The sequence below is a fragment of the Grammomys surdaster genome, unplaced genomic scaffold (assembly GCF_004785775.1).
Source record: "Grammomys surdaster isolate TR1022 unplaced genomic scaffold, NIH_TR_1.0 135, whole genome shotgun sequence".
NCBI lineage: Eukaryota > Metazoa > Chordata > Mammalia > Rodentia > Muridae > Grammomys > Grammomys surdaster.
This window is the reverse complement of record NW_021604593.1, coordinates 5,487,691-5,502,939: the sequence shown is the minus strand read 5'-3', so window position 1 is coordinate 5,502,939 and position 15,249 is coordinate 5,487,691. Positions and strand designations below refer to the sequence as shown.

The 15,249-nt window shown below is 39.8% G+C and overlaps 1 protein-coding gene across 3 annotated transcripts in view; it reads left to right on the top strand.

Moving 5' to 3' along the window:
• Sap130 (Sin3A associated protein 130) overlaps positions 1-15,249 on the top strand; it is a 70,894-nt gene that overhangs the window by 18,068 nt on the left and 37,577 nt on the right. For all 3 annotated transcript variants that reach the window (XM_028762738.1, XM_028762740.1, XM_028762741.1), the window contains exons 8-10: positions 5,093-5,240; positions 5,387-5,477; positions 5,669-5,773. In XM_028762738.1, coding sequence (XP_028618571.1) covers positions 5,093-5,240; positions 5,387-5,477; positions 5,669-5,773 — 344 coding nt within the window. The remainder of the gene's footprint in view (positions 1-5,092; positions 5,241-5,386; positions 5,478-5,668; positions 5,774-15,249) is intronic.

Sequence of the window (15,249 nt, the reverse complement as noted above, 5' to 3'; positions counted from 1 at the left end):
GTCTATCCAGGATGGATGAAATGAAGAGACCTAGAATAGAACTCCTAAGAATTTTTAATTGAGATACAGTGCTCAGGGCTTCTGTTCCTACTGTCTGGGCAGTGTTCTCTGTGAAGAAACACCATAACCAAGGTGGCTCTTACAAAAGAAATCATTGATTGGTGTCTTGCTGACAGGTTTAGAGGTTTAAGTCATTGTCCTCATAGCAAGAAGCATGGCAGCACACATAGAGAACTTGGTGCTGGCACAACCAAGGGAGAGCTAAGCTGGGCATGGGCTTTTGCCTTGATTCTTAATTCCCTCTACTAAGATACTTTGTGATGATAAAATATATTGCCTAAGGGATACAGGAACAACTGCCCAGCATAAACTGCTTTTATTGTTTTAATTTTATATTAGCTGTAAATTTTTATTACATTCAAATGGTATGATGAAGTTGGACTTAGATATACAATGATAACTAGGTTTGGGGCCTCATTTTTAAATCAAGTTATTAAAGTTTTTTTTCCTGCGAATTTCTGAGTATTTCAGTAAAATGGAAGAAAAAATTCAATACACTATCCCTCAGACAAGCACCAGGCCTGTGTGATTCCATAGAATTCTCCCAAACTCTCAAAGAAGGTAAACTAATATAATGAATGTGGTTCAGAATAAACAAGTAAACTCCGGGGACAGAGGTAGGAGGCTTCCTCTCCTGTTAAGTACAGTCAGTACTTTGTCTCCATCCTGACCAGTTTCTTTCCTCTCATTTGTCACTTGATTGATAAATTTGATTTTCTTCAAAAAATGACCTAGTGTGTGTTTGTGTGTACACTCACCCCAGAGACCAAGTGCAGGGCTTTAGACATGCCTCACACACTCTCCTAGTGATTGGTTCTCCAGCACTAAAAGACAACTTATCATGGAGGAGTGACAGAGTGACTGACTTTCCATGTGCTCATTCAGTTCCTGGCTACTTCAGACATGCTTTAGTTGCTGTCCTCTTTTCTATATTCTGGCTGGTTTTCTGTGTCTGTGTTTACTGTTTCTATATTCTCTCTCTGAGTACTTCACAGGTACTTCTCCTGCCTTCTAAAGCTGAATGCCGGCTCGAGAGAAGTCTGAAGCTAAGCCTGCTTTATCCTAACCTCTCAAAAACCCTAAGTACACATGTGACTTATTACACGTGTTACTTTATGGAGTTCAGCAACTTTTTTTTTCCAGTTTTGAGCTTTGAAAGGCCTCAGGCATACAAAGGAAACACTCTACTGAGCAATAACACCATCCCTAAGATATCATTTGCTGTGACTGTTACATATAGTTCATTTTTAATTGTAATACACCTTTTCAATCTGTAGCATACAGTGGTAGTTATGATATGTAATCCCACAAGTTCATTCTCACTTTCTCTGTTTCTCTGGTTTTGAAAATAGCAGCTTTTCCAGATTTCTGTGTTCTAGTCAAAAGTAGCATTTGAACCTAAGGACTAGGTTCTAAGGTGTTCGTTGTTATAGGGTGGCGTTCTTTTGAGTCCTTTTCTGTGAACCAGGAATTTCAAGTGAAATATATGTTTTTCCTATGTTAGATTTAAAATAGAATAAAAAGGTGTGTGTCCATGGGTATGGGTGCCCCCATATAGAGAGTCTAAGAGAACCTTGGCTGTCATTGGTCTTCAGGTACCATCCATCTTTTGTTTAAGACAGGGTCTCTCGTCGCATAGGCCAGGCTAGCTGGCTTTTTATGTTTCCAAGGTTCTACCTGTCTGCCTCCAAACATCACTTGAGTCTTTGGGACGTAAACTCACACTCTCATGTATGCAAGGCAAACACTTTACTGACTGAGCCGTTTCCTGTCTTGCTTTCTTAGATTTCATGTATATGTATCTTTTCCTTGCACTAAAAATGTTGCTTCCTTAAAATAAGTACATGCTCTTCTTTGTCATATGATAATCTATGATATACTAAATGAAAGCTGTGAATATTCTTGTAACTTAGTCCTTTAGAGATTATTGCGCCAATAGATTACTGAATTAGCTCAGTGAAAAGTCTCTCTCTGTTCTCAGACTACATCCCACTAACCAGAGGTGGAAGTGTTCAGAGTCACTTAAAAGTAATTCTTTTCTCTGTGAGGTACAGTATCGGCATCTGTTTAAAATTATTGCTACATTTTATCTGTGTGTTCATACATGTGTGCTCACTCACGTACATGTCATAGCACACATGGAAGTCAGAGGACAACTTACTTGTAGGAGTCCCTCATTCTGTCATGTGAATCCGTGTATCTAACTCAGATCCCCAGGTTTGTTGACAAGTGCCCTGACCTCCTGGGCCATCCTTCACTCGGCTGGCTTCTCGTTCTAATTGATATTCACATTTCCAAAATACCAAGGTGTAGGACGGTATACAGGAAACATTGTCACTCTTCTTGTCTAATACATGTTTGCAGGTTCCTGCTTCTTTCCCTTTGCAATCCAAGACAATCTACTTTTTTAGTGCATTCTTGCAGTTTATTATAATTTAACATGAAGCTAGATTTGCTTGTCTGAAATTGTTCGAAGACAAAGCTTCATAAACATGGCCTTGTAAATTCCCTGTTTGCTCCACACTGCCATCTGCTCTTGGCAGGCTCTCCCTCACTGTCTCTGTCCTTGATGCTCTCGTGGTTCCAAATGGAAGAGCATAGAAAGCTACACAGAAGCATTTACTTTCTTCAGTTCTCATTTACCAACTTGCTTTGCTTCTTTCTCTTTACCACTTTTTTTTTTAATTTTATTTTTAGTATGAGTTCTGTTTTATTTTATTTTTCCCCTGGAGGGGAATTTTTCAGTGCTTAAGAAATGGGGCAGTACCAGCAGGTCTAAATTGGGATGTGACTGTTCATACTTTGAGCTTCATAAAATTAATTCCCAACCACATGGTTGTGAATCGCACAATTCCTACAGTATTGTCTGTTCAAACAGCTTGGAAAGCTCATGACATTGCATATGCTCACTCGAGAAATGTTACTGGCACCAAACACTGGTGTTTTCTCTTTTGTCTTAGAAGTCCTTTTTTTCCCTATTTAAAGATTGGCTTATTTTCTGGCCTCTGCTGGGTACTGCACCTATGTGGTGCACAGATATACATGCAGTGCCAATATACATAAAATAAAATCCTAAAACATACACACAGACAAAATATATATATATATATATATATATAAACAAAATAACTAAGCACCTACTGTATTTTGCTAGACATGGTGTGTATTCCCAGCACTTGGGAGGCAAAGGCAGGTCTCTGAATTTGAGGCCAGTCTGGAGTCTGGTCTACATAGTCCAGGACAGCCAGGGTGAAATAGAAAGACCCTGTCTCAAAAAGACCCTGTATGTATGTAGGTGTTCTGTATCTGGGGAGTGGGAAGGATGGTGTAGCAGTCAGGAGCTCTACTCTTCCAGATGACACAGGTTCACTTATTTTTACTTTATGAGTATTTTTAATACAGAATTCCTCACGTGTTGCATGTTGTCCTATTCTCTGTCTTGTTTCAGGTTCACTACACGTGCTGCAGAAGCAAACGTGTATGAATATGTTGCCTGAATGTGTATATATGTTTCACATAGTGGAGGCTAGAAGAGGGTGTTGGATGTCTGGGAACTACAGTTGAAAGACAGTTGTGAGATGCCGTGTAGGTGCAAGAAACAAAACCAGGGTCCTCTGCAAGAGTAGCACTTGCTCTTAACCACTGAGCCATCTTTCTAGCCCCCTCTTTTGGGGGTTTTGGAGGTTTTTTTTGTTTTGAAAGTGAGGACTCATGTACAAAGTTGGCCTATAAATGTAGCCAAGGATGACCTTGAACGTGTAATCCTCTAGTCTTTACCATCCAGGTGCTGGACCTGCAGACATGCACCACCGCACGTGGTTTATTATGTAGTGCTAGTTACCGAACCCAAAGCTTCAAGTGAGCGTGCCAGGCACACTTCGCTAACTAAGCTGTATCCTTAGCCGCACTGTTTTTCTAAGGCAACCTTTCACAACTTCTAGAATACTCTTTTACCCCTAAAGAATGTTTACTTCTTTCTCCTGCTTCACGTTGTGGTTTTGTTTTCTTTTTTCTTTCTTTCTTTTTTTTTTCCATATAACACATTGGAAACTTCCCATCTCAACCTAATATTCTGTCACAGGTAGTAGCACTATAACAATCCCTCATAAGTGGATTCTGGGTGTGTCTAGTCCCATACTATCATAGATAATGTCATAGTACACATGTATGCACATTTTATACTGTGCCATTTTTCATTTGTGCAATACATCTGTCACATTAATTGCAAAAATTAATCAGAGAACTAGGTAGTTAGAATTTCCTATAGCTAACATCTGATTAACTGCCTTAGTTTACACCAATTTACACCTCATACTTTTAAAAATCTGATAAACGAGTAATACCTATTGCTTGAGCTCAGATCTCCCCTTCTGTAGCTGCAGCTGGCCTGGAGTGTTACAATCCTCCTCCCTTAGACTCCCAAGTGCTTGGATTCTAACCATGAACCACCACTTGTATCTCTGAATGGTAAATATTTATGTGTTAGATTTTGTTTCTGTGCCAGTTCGAAGCTGGCTTCAAACATGGTCCTCCTGCCCCTGCCTTCTCAGTTACTGGGTTGTAAACATGCTTAACCATAATCACACATTCCTTGTTTTCTTTGTATGTTTGTTTAACCCAAATGACCGAATTCTTAAGATGGTTTGAACTCCTGACCTTCATGCCTTACCTTCCAAGCGATAGGTTTGCACGTGTGTGCTGTCACAGCCTGCCTCCCTTTTTAAGAGTGAGAATGACTTGAGAGTGGTGGTTTGCCACTTGGGAAGCTGAACAGATAAATAAATGTGTAAGAAATTCTTAAAAAGTGTTAACTGCATCATGACTACGAGCTAATTTATACATTTTTTGGTATATATTGCTGCCTTTGAAAGCAAGGTGGCAGCCAGCCACAAGAGAGAAACCCAAGGGCCGTTTATTTCATTATTGTCTTAAAGTACAATTTGTATGCTCATAAGGACAAGATGCCTTCCTTGACTACCTGCACTGAGTCTGTGGAGAGCCTAGGAGTTACATGGTACCGTTTTCCCCACAGTCGGCCCACCTTATCTATCCAGCATCCACCATCTGCAGCCATTAGTATCCAGCGTCCTGCTCAGTCTCGAGATGTGACAACGAGAATTACACTACCTTCTCATCCTGCATTAGGGACGCAGAAACAGCAGCTCCACACAATGGCTCAGGTATGAACGAGTGAAACCACCTCGATAAACTAGAATCATGCTGACTTGTTAAAGGGCCTGCCAGTGTGAAATTAGTCAGCACTTTTAGACTGGATAGAATAGGAAGTATTCTTGTGTATAACTGTGTTCTGGGGGTCCCCTCACAGAAAACCATCTTTAGTACTGGCACACCCGTGGCTGCAGCTACAGTGGCACCTATTCTGGCAACCAACACGCTTCCTTCAGCAACCACAGCTGGTAAGTTAGTGATCTGCTCTGTCAATGTACCAGACAGAAAGAAGGCAAGTGTGGTGGGCACATTTTTCATTTTTTACCTTCAGAGGAAAACTCTTCATCTTTCCCCTAGAGCTTTCCCAAGGTTTTTAAGAGTCTGTAATGTGTACAGGGAAACTGCTGTTAAGGATTTTTTTTTTTTACCCTCTTTTCAGGATCTGTGTCGCACACACAAGCTCCCACAAGTACAATTGTTACCATGACAATGCCCTCCCATTCATCCCATGCTACTGCTGTGACCACTTCAAATATCCCAGTTGGTAAGTGTTGTGCGTTTTGCACAAAAGCCTTTGAGGAATTTGCAGCCCATATGACTAGGCCTTCATGTCATAGGTGGTAGGATTGTTTCCTTATTATTGACTTTCAAAGCAACTCTGAATTTGACTTTGTTCACTTTGGGAGCGTGAGTGCGTGCGTGCATGCGTGTGTGTGGTGTGTCTGTGTTCAGTATTCATGCATACCACCTCAGTTTTTGGAAACGGTGTCAATCACTGAACCTGGAGCTTTCTATTTTGACTAGGCTAATTGGCCAGTGGGCCCCAGGAATTTGCTCATTTCTGCCTGTTGAAATTACAGGCCCACGGTGCTATCCCCACCTTTTTTCCATGGTTTCTAAACCTAAACTCAGGTCTGCATCCTTCACAGCAAGTGAGTTTATTGAAATCACTGATTATAGCTTAGCCCTTTCTTTTCCACAGCATCATAACCAGTCGCTTGCTTCTGCATCATCTATTGTTTTTAATAATTTTTTTATGTTTTGAGATTAAAGTATATCATTTTCTCCTTCCCTTTCCTCCTTCTATTCCCTCCCATACACCCTCCCCTTCCTTTTAAAATTATTGTTATATATACTTACATAAATATTGTTACACAGACATATTCCTAAATACAGTCTGCTCTATTCATATGTTACCAGTGTGTACATGATCTCAGAGCTGGCCACTTGCGACTGGATCACTAATGGTGGCCAGGCAGCTCTTTCCAGGGAAGATCATTTTATCTACTCTTCAGCTTTTCCCAGTTATCAGTAGTGTTTTGTCTAGGGCTAGGACCCCAGTTTTCTCCCTTCCTTATGAGCTTGTCTGTTGGTACAGTCATTGTTTGAGTCTTGTTGATAACCCTGGTTGATAAGGTTTCATGGATGTGTAGCCTCATATTTTTAGGAGATACAGCCTCCCAGCAGAACAGTCCCACTGGTTGATACAATCCTTCTGCCACCTTCTCCACAACAGTCTCAGAGTTGTAGGTACTGGAATTGTGTTGTCCCTGTGGGTTATCTGTAGGGGCTGACTGAGTTCCACGTGAGCTCTTGTTCTCCATATTTGAATCGGTTGTGGGTTGTGTTTTCTGTAACAGTCTGTTGAAAAGTTTCTTTGATGAAGACTGAGAACTACACTTACCTGGATATAAGGATAAATATGTAGTTGGAGATTATCACCGGTTTAGTATAGTGATGGTTGTTGGTTGTGATGGTTTGTATGTGCTTGGCTCAGGGAGTGGCACTTTTAGAAGGTGTGGTCCTGTTGGAGTGGGTGTGTCACTGTGGGTGTAGGCTAGCTGCCTGGAAGCGAATATTCTTCTAACAGCCTTCAGATGAGAATGTAGAACTCACCACCTCCTACACCCTGTCTGCCTGGACATTGCCATGTTCCCACCTTGATGATAATGGACTGAACCTCTGAACCTGTAAGCCAGCCCCAACTAAATGTTGTCCTTATAAGAGTTGCCTTGGTCATGGTGTCTGCTCACAGCAGTAAAACCCTAACCAAGACAGAAGAAGTTGATACCAGAGACTGGGGTATTGCTGTGATAGACCTGACCATGCTTTTGTTTGGAAGTATGTGGATTTGGGGACTTTGGATTTAGAAAGCAGAGGAATGCTTTAAATGGGGCTTAATGGGCTATCCTAGTAGGAAGATGGAAGACTTTGTTACTGAGAGTGATTTGAATTGTGCAGACCTGGCCCAAGAGGTTTCAGTGGAGAAGTTCAATATGTGGCCTAGAGACTGTTTTTGTGGTATTTTAGTGAAGAATGTGGCTACTTTTTGGCCTTGTCTGAAGAGTCTACCTGAGGCTAAGGTGAAGAGACTCAGATTAATTGCATTGACAAAAGAAGTCTAAGAAACGTCCATCATAGCTTTGTTCTCTAGTTAATTCTTGTGAAGAGCATTTTAAACAAGCATAGCAAACTAAGAAAGAAAAAAATAGAAAATATGTGGTTTGAGTATTAAAGGGGCACCAGGAAGTGAAATGCAGCTGAATCCTGTGTTCAAAGATATTAAATTGAATTAAGGGAGTAGTGACCTTGGGGCAAGATCTCACCCTACTAAGTTTAGGCCCGGGCATGGTTGTAGAAGCCTTTGATCCCAAGAGATAAAGCCAAACAGATCTCTGAGTTCAAGGCTGCCTTGGGACAGAGCAAATTCTAGGTAGAGAAAAGCTTAAATCCAGGCTTGGTGGACCACACTTTATTCTAAAGATCCCAGTCTTTAGAATACAGGCATGCAGAACTCTTGAATTCAAAGTCAGTCTAAAGAGCAAGTTTAAGCTGTCCTAAACAGATGTAGGTTTACAGATCTTATTTGTAGTTTTAGGTAGATAGATAATAATTAACTTTCAAATATCTTCAGCTGTTTTACTCTTCCCCACTCCTTCGGTATTTATCTCCTCCCCTCATCCTAATAAAATTAGTCCTCCATTTTCCTCTTTTCCCTCAAGTCACTTGGCCCACGTTATTCCCTCTCTATTGTTTCTTCCTGTCCTCATGGTCTCTCTCTACTTTCCTGGTTTCCACAGTTACTACGGGTTATATACATGTATGTTCACACCTGAAGGCCCTAGGAACCACATTGCAGAGCATGAAATATTGGCCTTTCTGGGTCTGGGTTTCCTCACTCAGTATGCTGTTTTCTAGTTCCACTCATTTACCTGGAAATTCCATGGTTACATTTTTCTTCACACCAGCTGAATAGTATTCCATATGTAGACATACCAGATTTTCATGATTCCTTCATCAGTTGAAGGACAATTAGGTTATTTACATTTCTTCACTATTGTGAACAGAGTGGCAGTGAAGTACATGGCTGAGCAAGCGTCTTCAGAGTAGGATATCAAGTCCTTTGGGCATGAGTCAAGGCATGGTGTAGTGGAGTCATATGGCAGATTTACTTATAGCTTTTTGAGGGTTTTCCACATGGCTTTCAAAAATAGCTGGGCCAGTTTGCAATCCCACCAACAGTCCTAAGGATTCTCTTTCCCCAAATCCTCTCCAACATGTTATTGTTGATATTTGTCATTTTGCCTGGGATAAGAGGAAATCTCAAGTTGTTTTGATTTTTTTTATTTCCCAAGTTGCTAGGGGCAGTGAACATATTTTGGAGAATTCTGTTTAGATTCCAAGTTCGTTTTTTTAAATGAAGTGTCTGTTTTTGTTTTGGTTTGGGTTTGTTGTTGTTGTTTTTTGTTTTTTACCATTTTCCTTTTAAGCTTTATTTATTCTGTAGTAATCTTCTATAACATGAATATTTGGCAAATATTCTCTCCCATTCTTTGGAAATCCTCTTCACCTGCTTTGTTGTTTCTTTCTGTGTTCAGAAGCTTCCCCATTTGTCAATTGTTGGTCTCAGTTCCTGGACAAATATAATTTTATTCAGAAAGTCCTTTCCTGCCCTTATATCCTATAAAGAGTACTGCCTATCTTTTAACTGAGAGTTTCAAGTTTACCCTTAGGTCTTTGATCCATTTGGAATTAGCTTTTTGTGAAAGATGATAGATATAGGTCTAGTTTCATCCTTATAATGTGAACATCCATTTATCCCAGCACCAGTTGTGGAAGACGCTATCTCTTTCCGGTGTATGTGTTGGCGTTTCATACTGGATGGCTGTAGAACATGTGCTTGCATTCTCTTCTTCAACTTTCCCTGTTAGCCTCCCTGTCTGTTTTTGTGCTGAGCCTATTGTTTTCATTGCTGTGGCTCTGCAGTATGTCTTGAGCTTTAGAATGGTAATCCTTCCAGTCCAGAGTTCTGTTTGGCTCAGGATTGTTTTGGCCATCTGGGGTCTTTTGTGGTTCCATATGAATTTTAGTGTAAGTTTTTTGTTTTGTTTGTTTTGTTTTTTTCTATTCCTGTGAAGAGTGAGATGAAGATTTTGATTAGGATTATATTGAATCTGTAAATGGCTTTTGGTAGAATAACTTTTTTCACCATATTAATCATACCAATCCATGAACTTATGTGTTCTAGTTTCTTCATATTTGACATTTTCATTGTCTAGGGTTTTTTGCCTCCTTGGTTAGGGTTATTCCTAGATACTTTATTTTCTTTGGAACTTGTGAATGAGTATGTTCACGATCTCTTTCTCTATAAGCTCGTTGGTGGTTGTTATGGTCTAGGATTCACAGATTGACCAGTCTGACCATGAATAAATTTTAACAAAGAAGAGGCTTTAATTCAAAGAAGAGAATTCAGGATCCTTAAATGTAGCAGCCAACCATCTCAGTTGGGGGTATATAAAGGCAAAGAACACAAAGTTACATTCCTTTCTCCTGCAAGCAGAAACTCATCTTGTGCAAAACAAGAAGCAGAAACAGAAGCAGAAACAGGGCTTGACCCATTACCTTGCATAAAACACAGTATTAAGACCAATCAATTATAAAAATCAACCCTTGATAGCACTTAAAATTTGGAAGTCCAGTTTTGCTTTATAGTTCTCTTATGCCGAAAAAATTTAAACTTTAAAATTAAATATAAAATTAGCCATCAATATAATGTTAGCTATCACAATGGTGTATAGCAAAGCTAGTGATTTTACAAGTTGATTCTTTAATTTATCACATTGCTGAGATTGTTGATCTTTTCTGGTAGAAATTTTTGGATCTTTTATGTATAATATCAATGTCATCTGCACAGAAAACATTTCATTTCTTTTTCTATATGTATACCTTTAATTTCCTTTTCTTGCTTTACTAGTGCTTCGAACACAGTATTTAAAAGGAATGTCCCATTCCTGATTTCAGTAGGATTGCTTCAAGTTTTTATTTAGGATGATGTTGTCTGTAGCCTTCTCTTACATCAATTTTACTATTTTGTGATGTATATCATCAAGTAATACCCTCTTAGGATTTTTATCATGAAGCCATGCTAGATTGTAATAAAGGCTTTTTCTGTATCTATTGAGATGATCATGTGATTTTTGTCTCTAAGTTCATTAATATGATTGTTAAATTTACTGACTTGAATATATTGAACCATCCCTGCATCTCTGTGGTAAAGCCAACTTGATCATAATTTTCTTAGTTACTTTTCTTTCACTGTGATAAGACACCATGACCAAGACAGTCTATAGAAGTGTTTATTGAAGGCCTATAATTTGAGAATGTTAGAGTCTATAACCATCATGGCAGGGAGCATGGCCCCAGGCAGGCCAACATGTCACTGGAGCTGTAGCAGAGAGCCCAGTATTCCCAGTTGATAGAGATGTTTGGGAAGGATTTGGAGGTGTGGCTTTGTTAAAGATGATGTGTAACTGAATGAATGAATTCTCCTTCCAATTTTCTGTTCCTTTCTGGCTGGCTGTAGAACTTGTTTGAAAGTTGAAAGTCTGGTGGATTCCTGTGGTGACTATCTGGGCTGTACTATTAGTTAGAAGTGTTTTTATGATCATTTCCATCTCAATTTTTATGGGTTGGCTTAGGTTGTTGATCTTTTCTTGGTTATTTTGGGGATTAAGCTGAATCTAGAAATCCATTCATTTAGGTTTTCCAACAAGTTTTGAAAGTATTTCTTAATAACATTTTTAACTTTGGCAGTGTCTTTTGCGATGTCCCTTTGTTGTTTTATGATTCTTTTCAATCCTCTCTACCTTTCTTTTGGGTAGTTGGACCAAGGGTCTGTCAGTCTTGTTTATCTTCTGGAAGAGCCAATGAATTCTAGGATTTATTTCGTCTTAGTATTGGTTCTTTGTTTCTATTTCATTGATTTTTTTTTTACTACTTTTTGTCATCTAGTAAGTTTTAGTCTGTTCTTTTTTTTTTTTTTTTTTTTTTTTTTGAGTTGTATCAGTAAGTCATTTCGCTTTCTGATTTCTTTGATACAGGAATTTAGAGCTACTTCCCTCTTAGGACTGTTTTTAATGTGTCCCATTGATTTGTTTTGGACCCATTCATCATTCATAGTAATGAGTTGTTTAATCTAGGAGTTTGTGTACTTATTAGAGATTTTTTTGCTATTGATTGTAAGTTTTATTATGGTCATAGTCAAAGAGGATATGTGGGATTATTTTAATCTTTCTGAATTTGTTAAAATTCATTTTGTGTTCTAGGAGTGGTCTTGTTTTAGAGAAGCTTCCTGGTGCTGCTGAATGGAGTGTATATTATTTGACGTTTGGGTGCAGTATTCTGTAGTCATCTGTTAAGTCTATTGGATGTATGTTGTCTTTTCTCTCTGATATTTCTCCTCTTAGGTTTTGTTCAGATGACCTGTTGAGGAAAGTAGGTATTGAAATCACCTTGTGCCGGGCGGTGGTGGCGCACGCCTTTAATCCCAGCACTTGGGAGGCAGAGGCAGGCGGATTTCTGAGTTTGAGAGTTCAAGGCTAGCCTGGTCTACAGAGTGAGTTCCAGGACAGCCAGGGCTACTCAGAGAAACCCTGTCTTGAAAAAAAACCAAAAAAAAAAAAAAAAAAGAAATCACCTTGTATCAGTGGTTGATGTTGATCTGTGTCTTTAATTCCATTAGTAGACTTTGTATGAAATTGGATCCACCAAAGTTTGGTGCATTGGGTTTAAAATACTAATGTTTTCTTTGTTAATTGTTTTCTTGATTAGAATGAAGAACACTTTACTTCTTCTGATAAGTGTTGAGTTGGTGTCTGTTTTGTCAGAATCGAGGATTCCTGCTGTGTCCCCTTCTATTTCACTCTAAGGCATTGCCTATCTTTAAAGCTGTATTTCTTGTAGACAGTAGATCAATGAATTGTTTCTTGATCAATTCAGCCAGTGTCTTTTGATTGGAGAATTTAGTCCGTTAATATATAAAGTTATTGAAAGTTGATTGTATGTGTGTTTTAATTTTTGGTGGTGCTGTTTTTTTTTTTGTTTTTTTTTTTTGGTTTGGTTTTTCGAGACAGGGTTTCTCTGTGTATAGCCCTGGCTGTCCTGGAACTCACTCTGTAGACCAGGCTAGCCTCGAACTCTCGAACTCAGAAATCCGCCTGCCTCTGCCTCCCAAGTGCTGGAATTAAAGGCGTGCGCCACCACCGCCCGGCAATGGTGCTGTTTTTTATCATGGGACATTTTTCTTTCTCTTTCAACTGTGGCAGACAGCTTTGCTGGGTAAATTAGTGTTCGTTGGCAGTCTTTTAGGAGTTGGAATGCATTACTCCAAGCTCTTCTGGCTTTCAAAGTTTCCACTGAGAAGTCAGTTGGTATTCTGATAGATTTTCCTTTACTTGTGACTTGTGTTTTGTTTTCTCTTGCACCTTTACATACTCTCTCCCTTAGTTGTTTAACTAGGATGTGCTGTAGGGGTGTTCTTTTCTGGTCTTGTTTGTCTTGTTTGTGCTTGTATCTGTTTGGGTATGTCCTTCTTTAGTTTTGAGACATTTTCTTCAATGGTCTTGTCAGCCATCAGTCTGTGTCATTTCCTGGGATTCTTTCCCTTGTCTCCTCTCTAGCGTAAACCCTTGGTCTTTTCATGGTGTCCCACGTTTCCTGTATGTTCCTTTCCTGGTTTGGTTTGGTTTGGTTTGGTTTGTATTCTTTGCTTATCTCTTCTAGGTCCTCTCTGCTTTGTCTTCAAGTCCTGATACTGTGCTTGACTCAGTCTATTTTGGAGGACTCTCCTTTGTATTTCCTGGTTGGGCTGTTTGGAATTTTCAGTTCTGTCTTCATCTCACCCTGAGTTATTACGTTTGTTTATTGAATTCAGTTTTCTGTCATTTCCATCAGCCTTGTTTGTGTTTTGTTGGCGCCATTCATTTTATTCTCTTTAAGGTCATTGAGCTGTTTTTGTGTTCTTCAAACTTTTTGAATTCTTTGATGAAGTTTTTTATTGTTCTTTTAAATTCTGGGCCTCATCTTTAGGTAGTTCTCATTTGTGACCATTACTATAGGACTGATAAGTTTGGGGGTGCATACTACCTTGATCTTTTATATTGTTTGTATTTTTATGATGATATCTAGGTATGTCGACTCTTTTGTTACTTCTCTATGCGATATGACCAGAGTAGGTTGGGGCAGAACCTAGGCCGTGCAGGCCAGGTTAGGCCTTCAGGTTGGCTATGACTTAAGTGGAGTGAAGTAGACGTGGGAACCTGGGCTGGCATACATGTGTCCTGGTATAAGCCTGGATTGGGGGTAGACCAGGCAGTTGGAAGGGCTGTATGCACAGGACAGACACTAGGCCCTAGTGAAGGATGTACAGGATCCAAATGGAAAGAAAGGTGGGATACGTCATGAGAAGGGCCTGTAGGTTGTAGCCAGGTGGGGAAGGGCGTACTTGTAGGAGCCTAGAGGCAGAGGTGGCAAGACTGGTCCAAGACCCTAGATGTGGGACCCAGGCTTGTTCTGGAGACTTGGAGAGCATGCACGGGGAGGAGGATCAGACCAACCCACTCAGCTAGACCCTGGGGAAGGATTTCTTCATTATTATTGTTGAAAGAATTACTTGTTTTAGAGTATATAAGTATTTTGCTGACTTATGTGTGTGTGGTGGCTGCAGAGACCAGAAAAAAGAATGTTGAATCTCCTGCAGTTGGGTTGTGAGCCACCATGTGAGTGCTCTTAAGTGGTGAGCCACCTCCACCTCTTGAATTTGACTTTTAATATTAACTTGCCATATACATTTGGCATTAAGAAATAGTGGAAAGATCAGTGACAGTCTCCCGAGTATGCAGACTTTCTTGGACTTGACTGATTACTTTTATGTCTGTATGGCAACAGGAGATACCTCGGAGGAGTAAGTCCCTTTTTTCACTACATGAGTGGGTCCCAGAGATCAGGCTTCCGGACAAGTGCCCTTTCCACTGGGCCATCTCACCAACCCAGATTTGACTTTTCATCAAACTGTACCTGAATATATTCTATATAGTAAGAAGTTGAAGTTAACTTTGCTGATGCAGTTAGAAACATAAATCATGGTCTGAACTGAGGAGAGTTTGAACTTTGGAGATATTTGGTAGACTATTAAGGTAAAATCCAACATGTAACAGTAGGGAGAATATAACAGTTGATTTACCCTTAGGGTTTTTTTTGTTTTTGTTTTTGTTTTTGTTTTTGTTTTGTTGGTTTTTTTGGTTTTTCGAGACAGAGTTTCTCTGTGTAGCCCTGGCTGTCCTGGAACTCACTCTGTAGACCAGGCTAGCCTCGAACGCTCGAACTCTCGAACTCTTCGAACTCAGAAATCCTCCTGCCTCTGCCTCCCAAGTGCTGGGATTAAAGGCGTGCGCCACCACCGCCCGGCTACCCTTAGTTTTCATGTGAGTGCTATCCCAAGGATATGACTATCCTCTAATTTCTTCTAAAATCATTCCCATTTTATATCAAAATATTTTGCTGATATGTGTGTGCATGTGTGACGTGTGTTAATGGTTGCGGTGTATGTGTGCATATGTGCATGTACACACAGATGGTTGTGGAGACTAGAAGTCAACTTCAGTTTCAGAGAGCCATCCACCTTATATTTTGAGCAGGGTCTCTTACCTGGAACTTGCCAAGTAGGCTAGGCTAGCTTGCCCA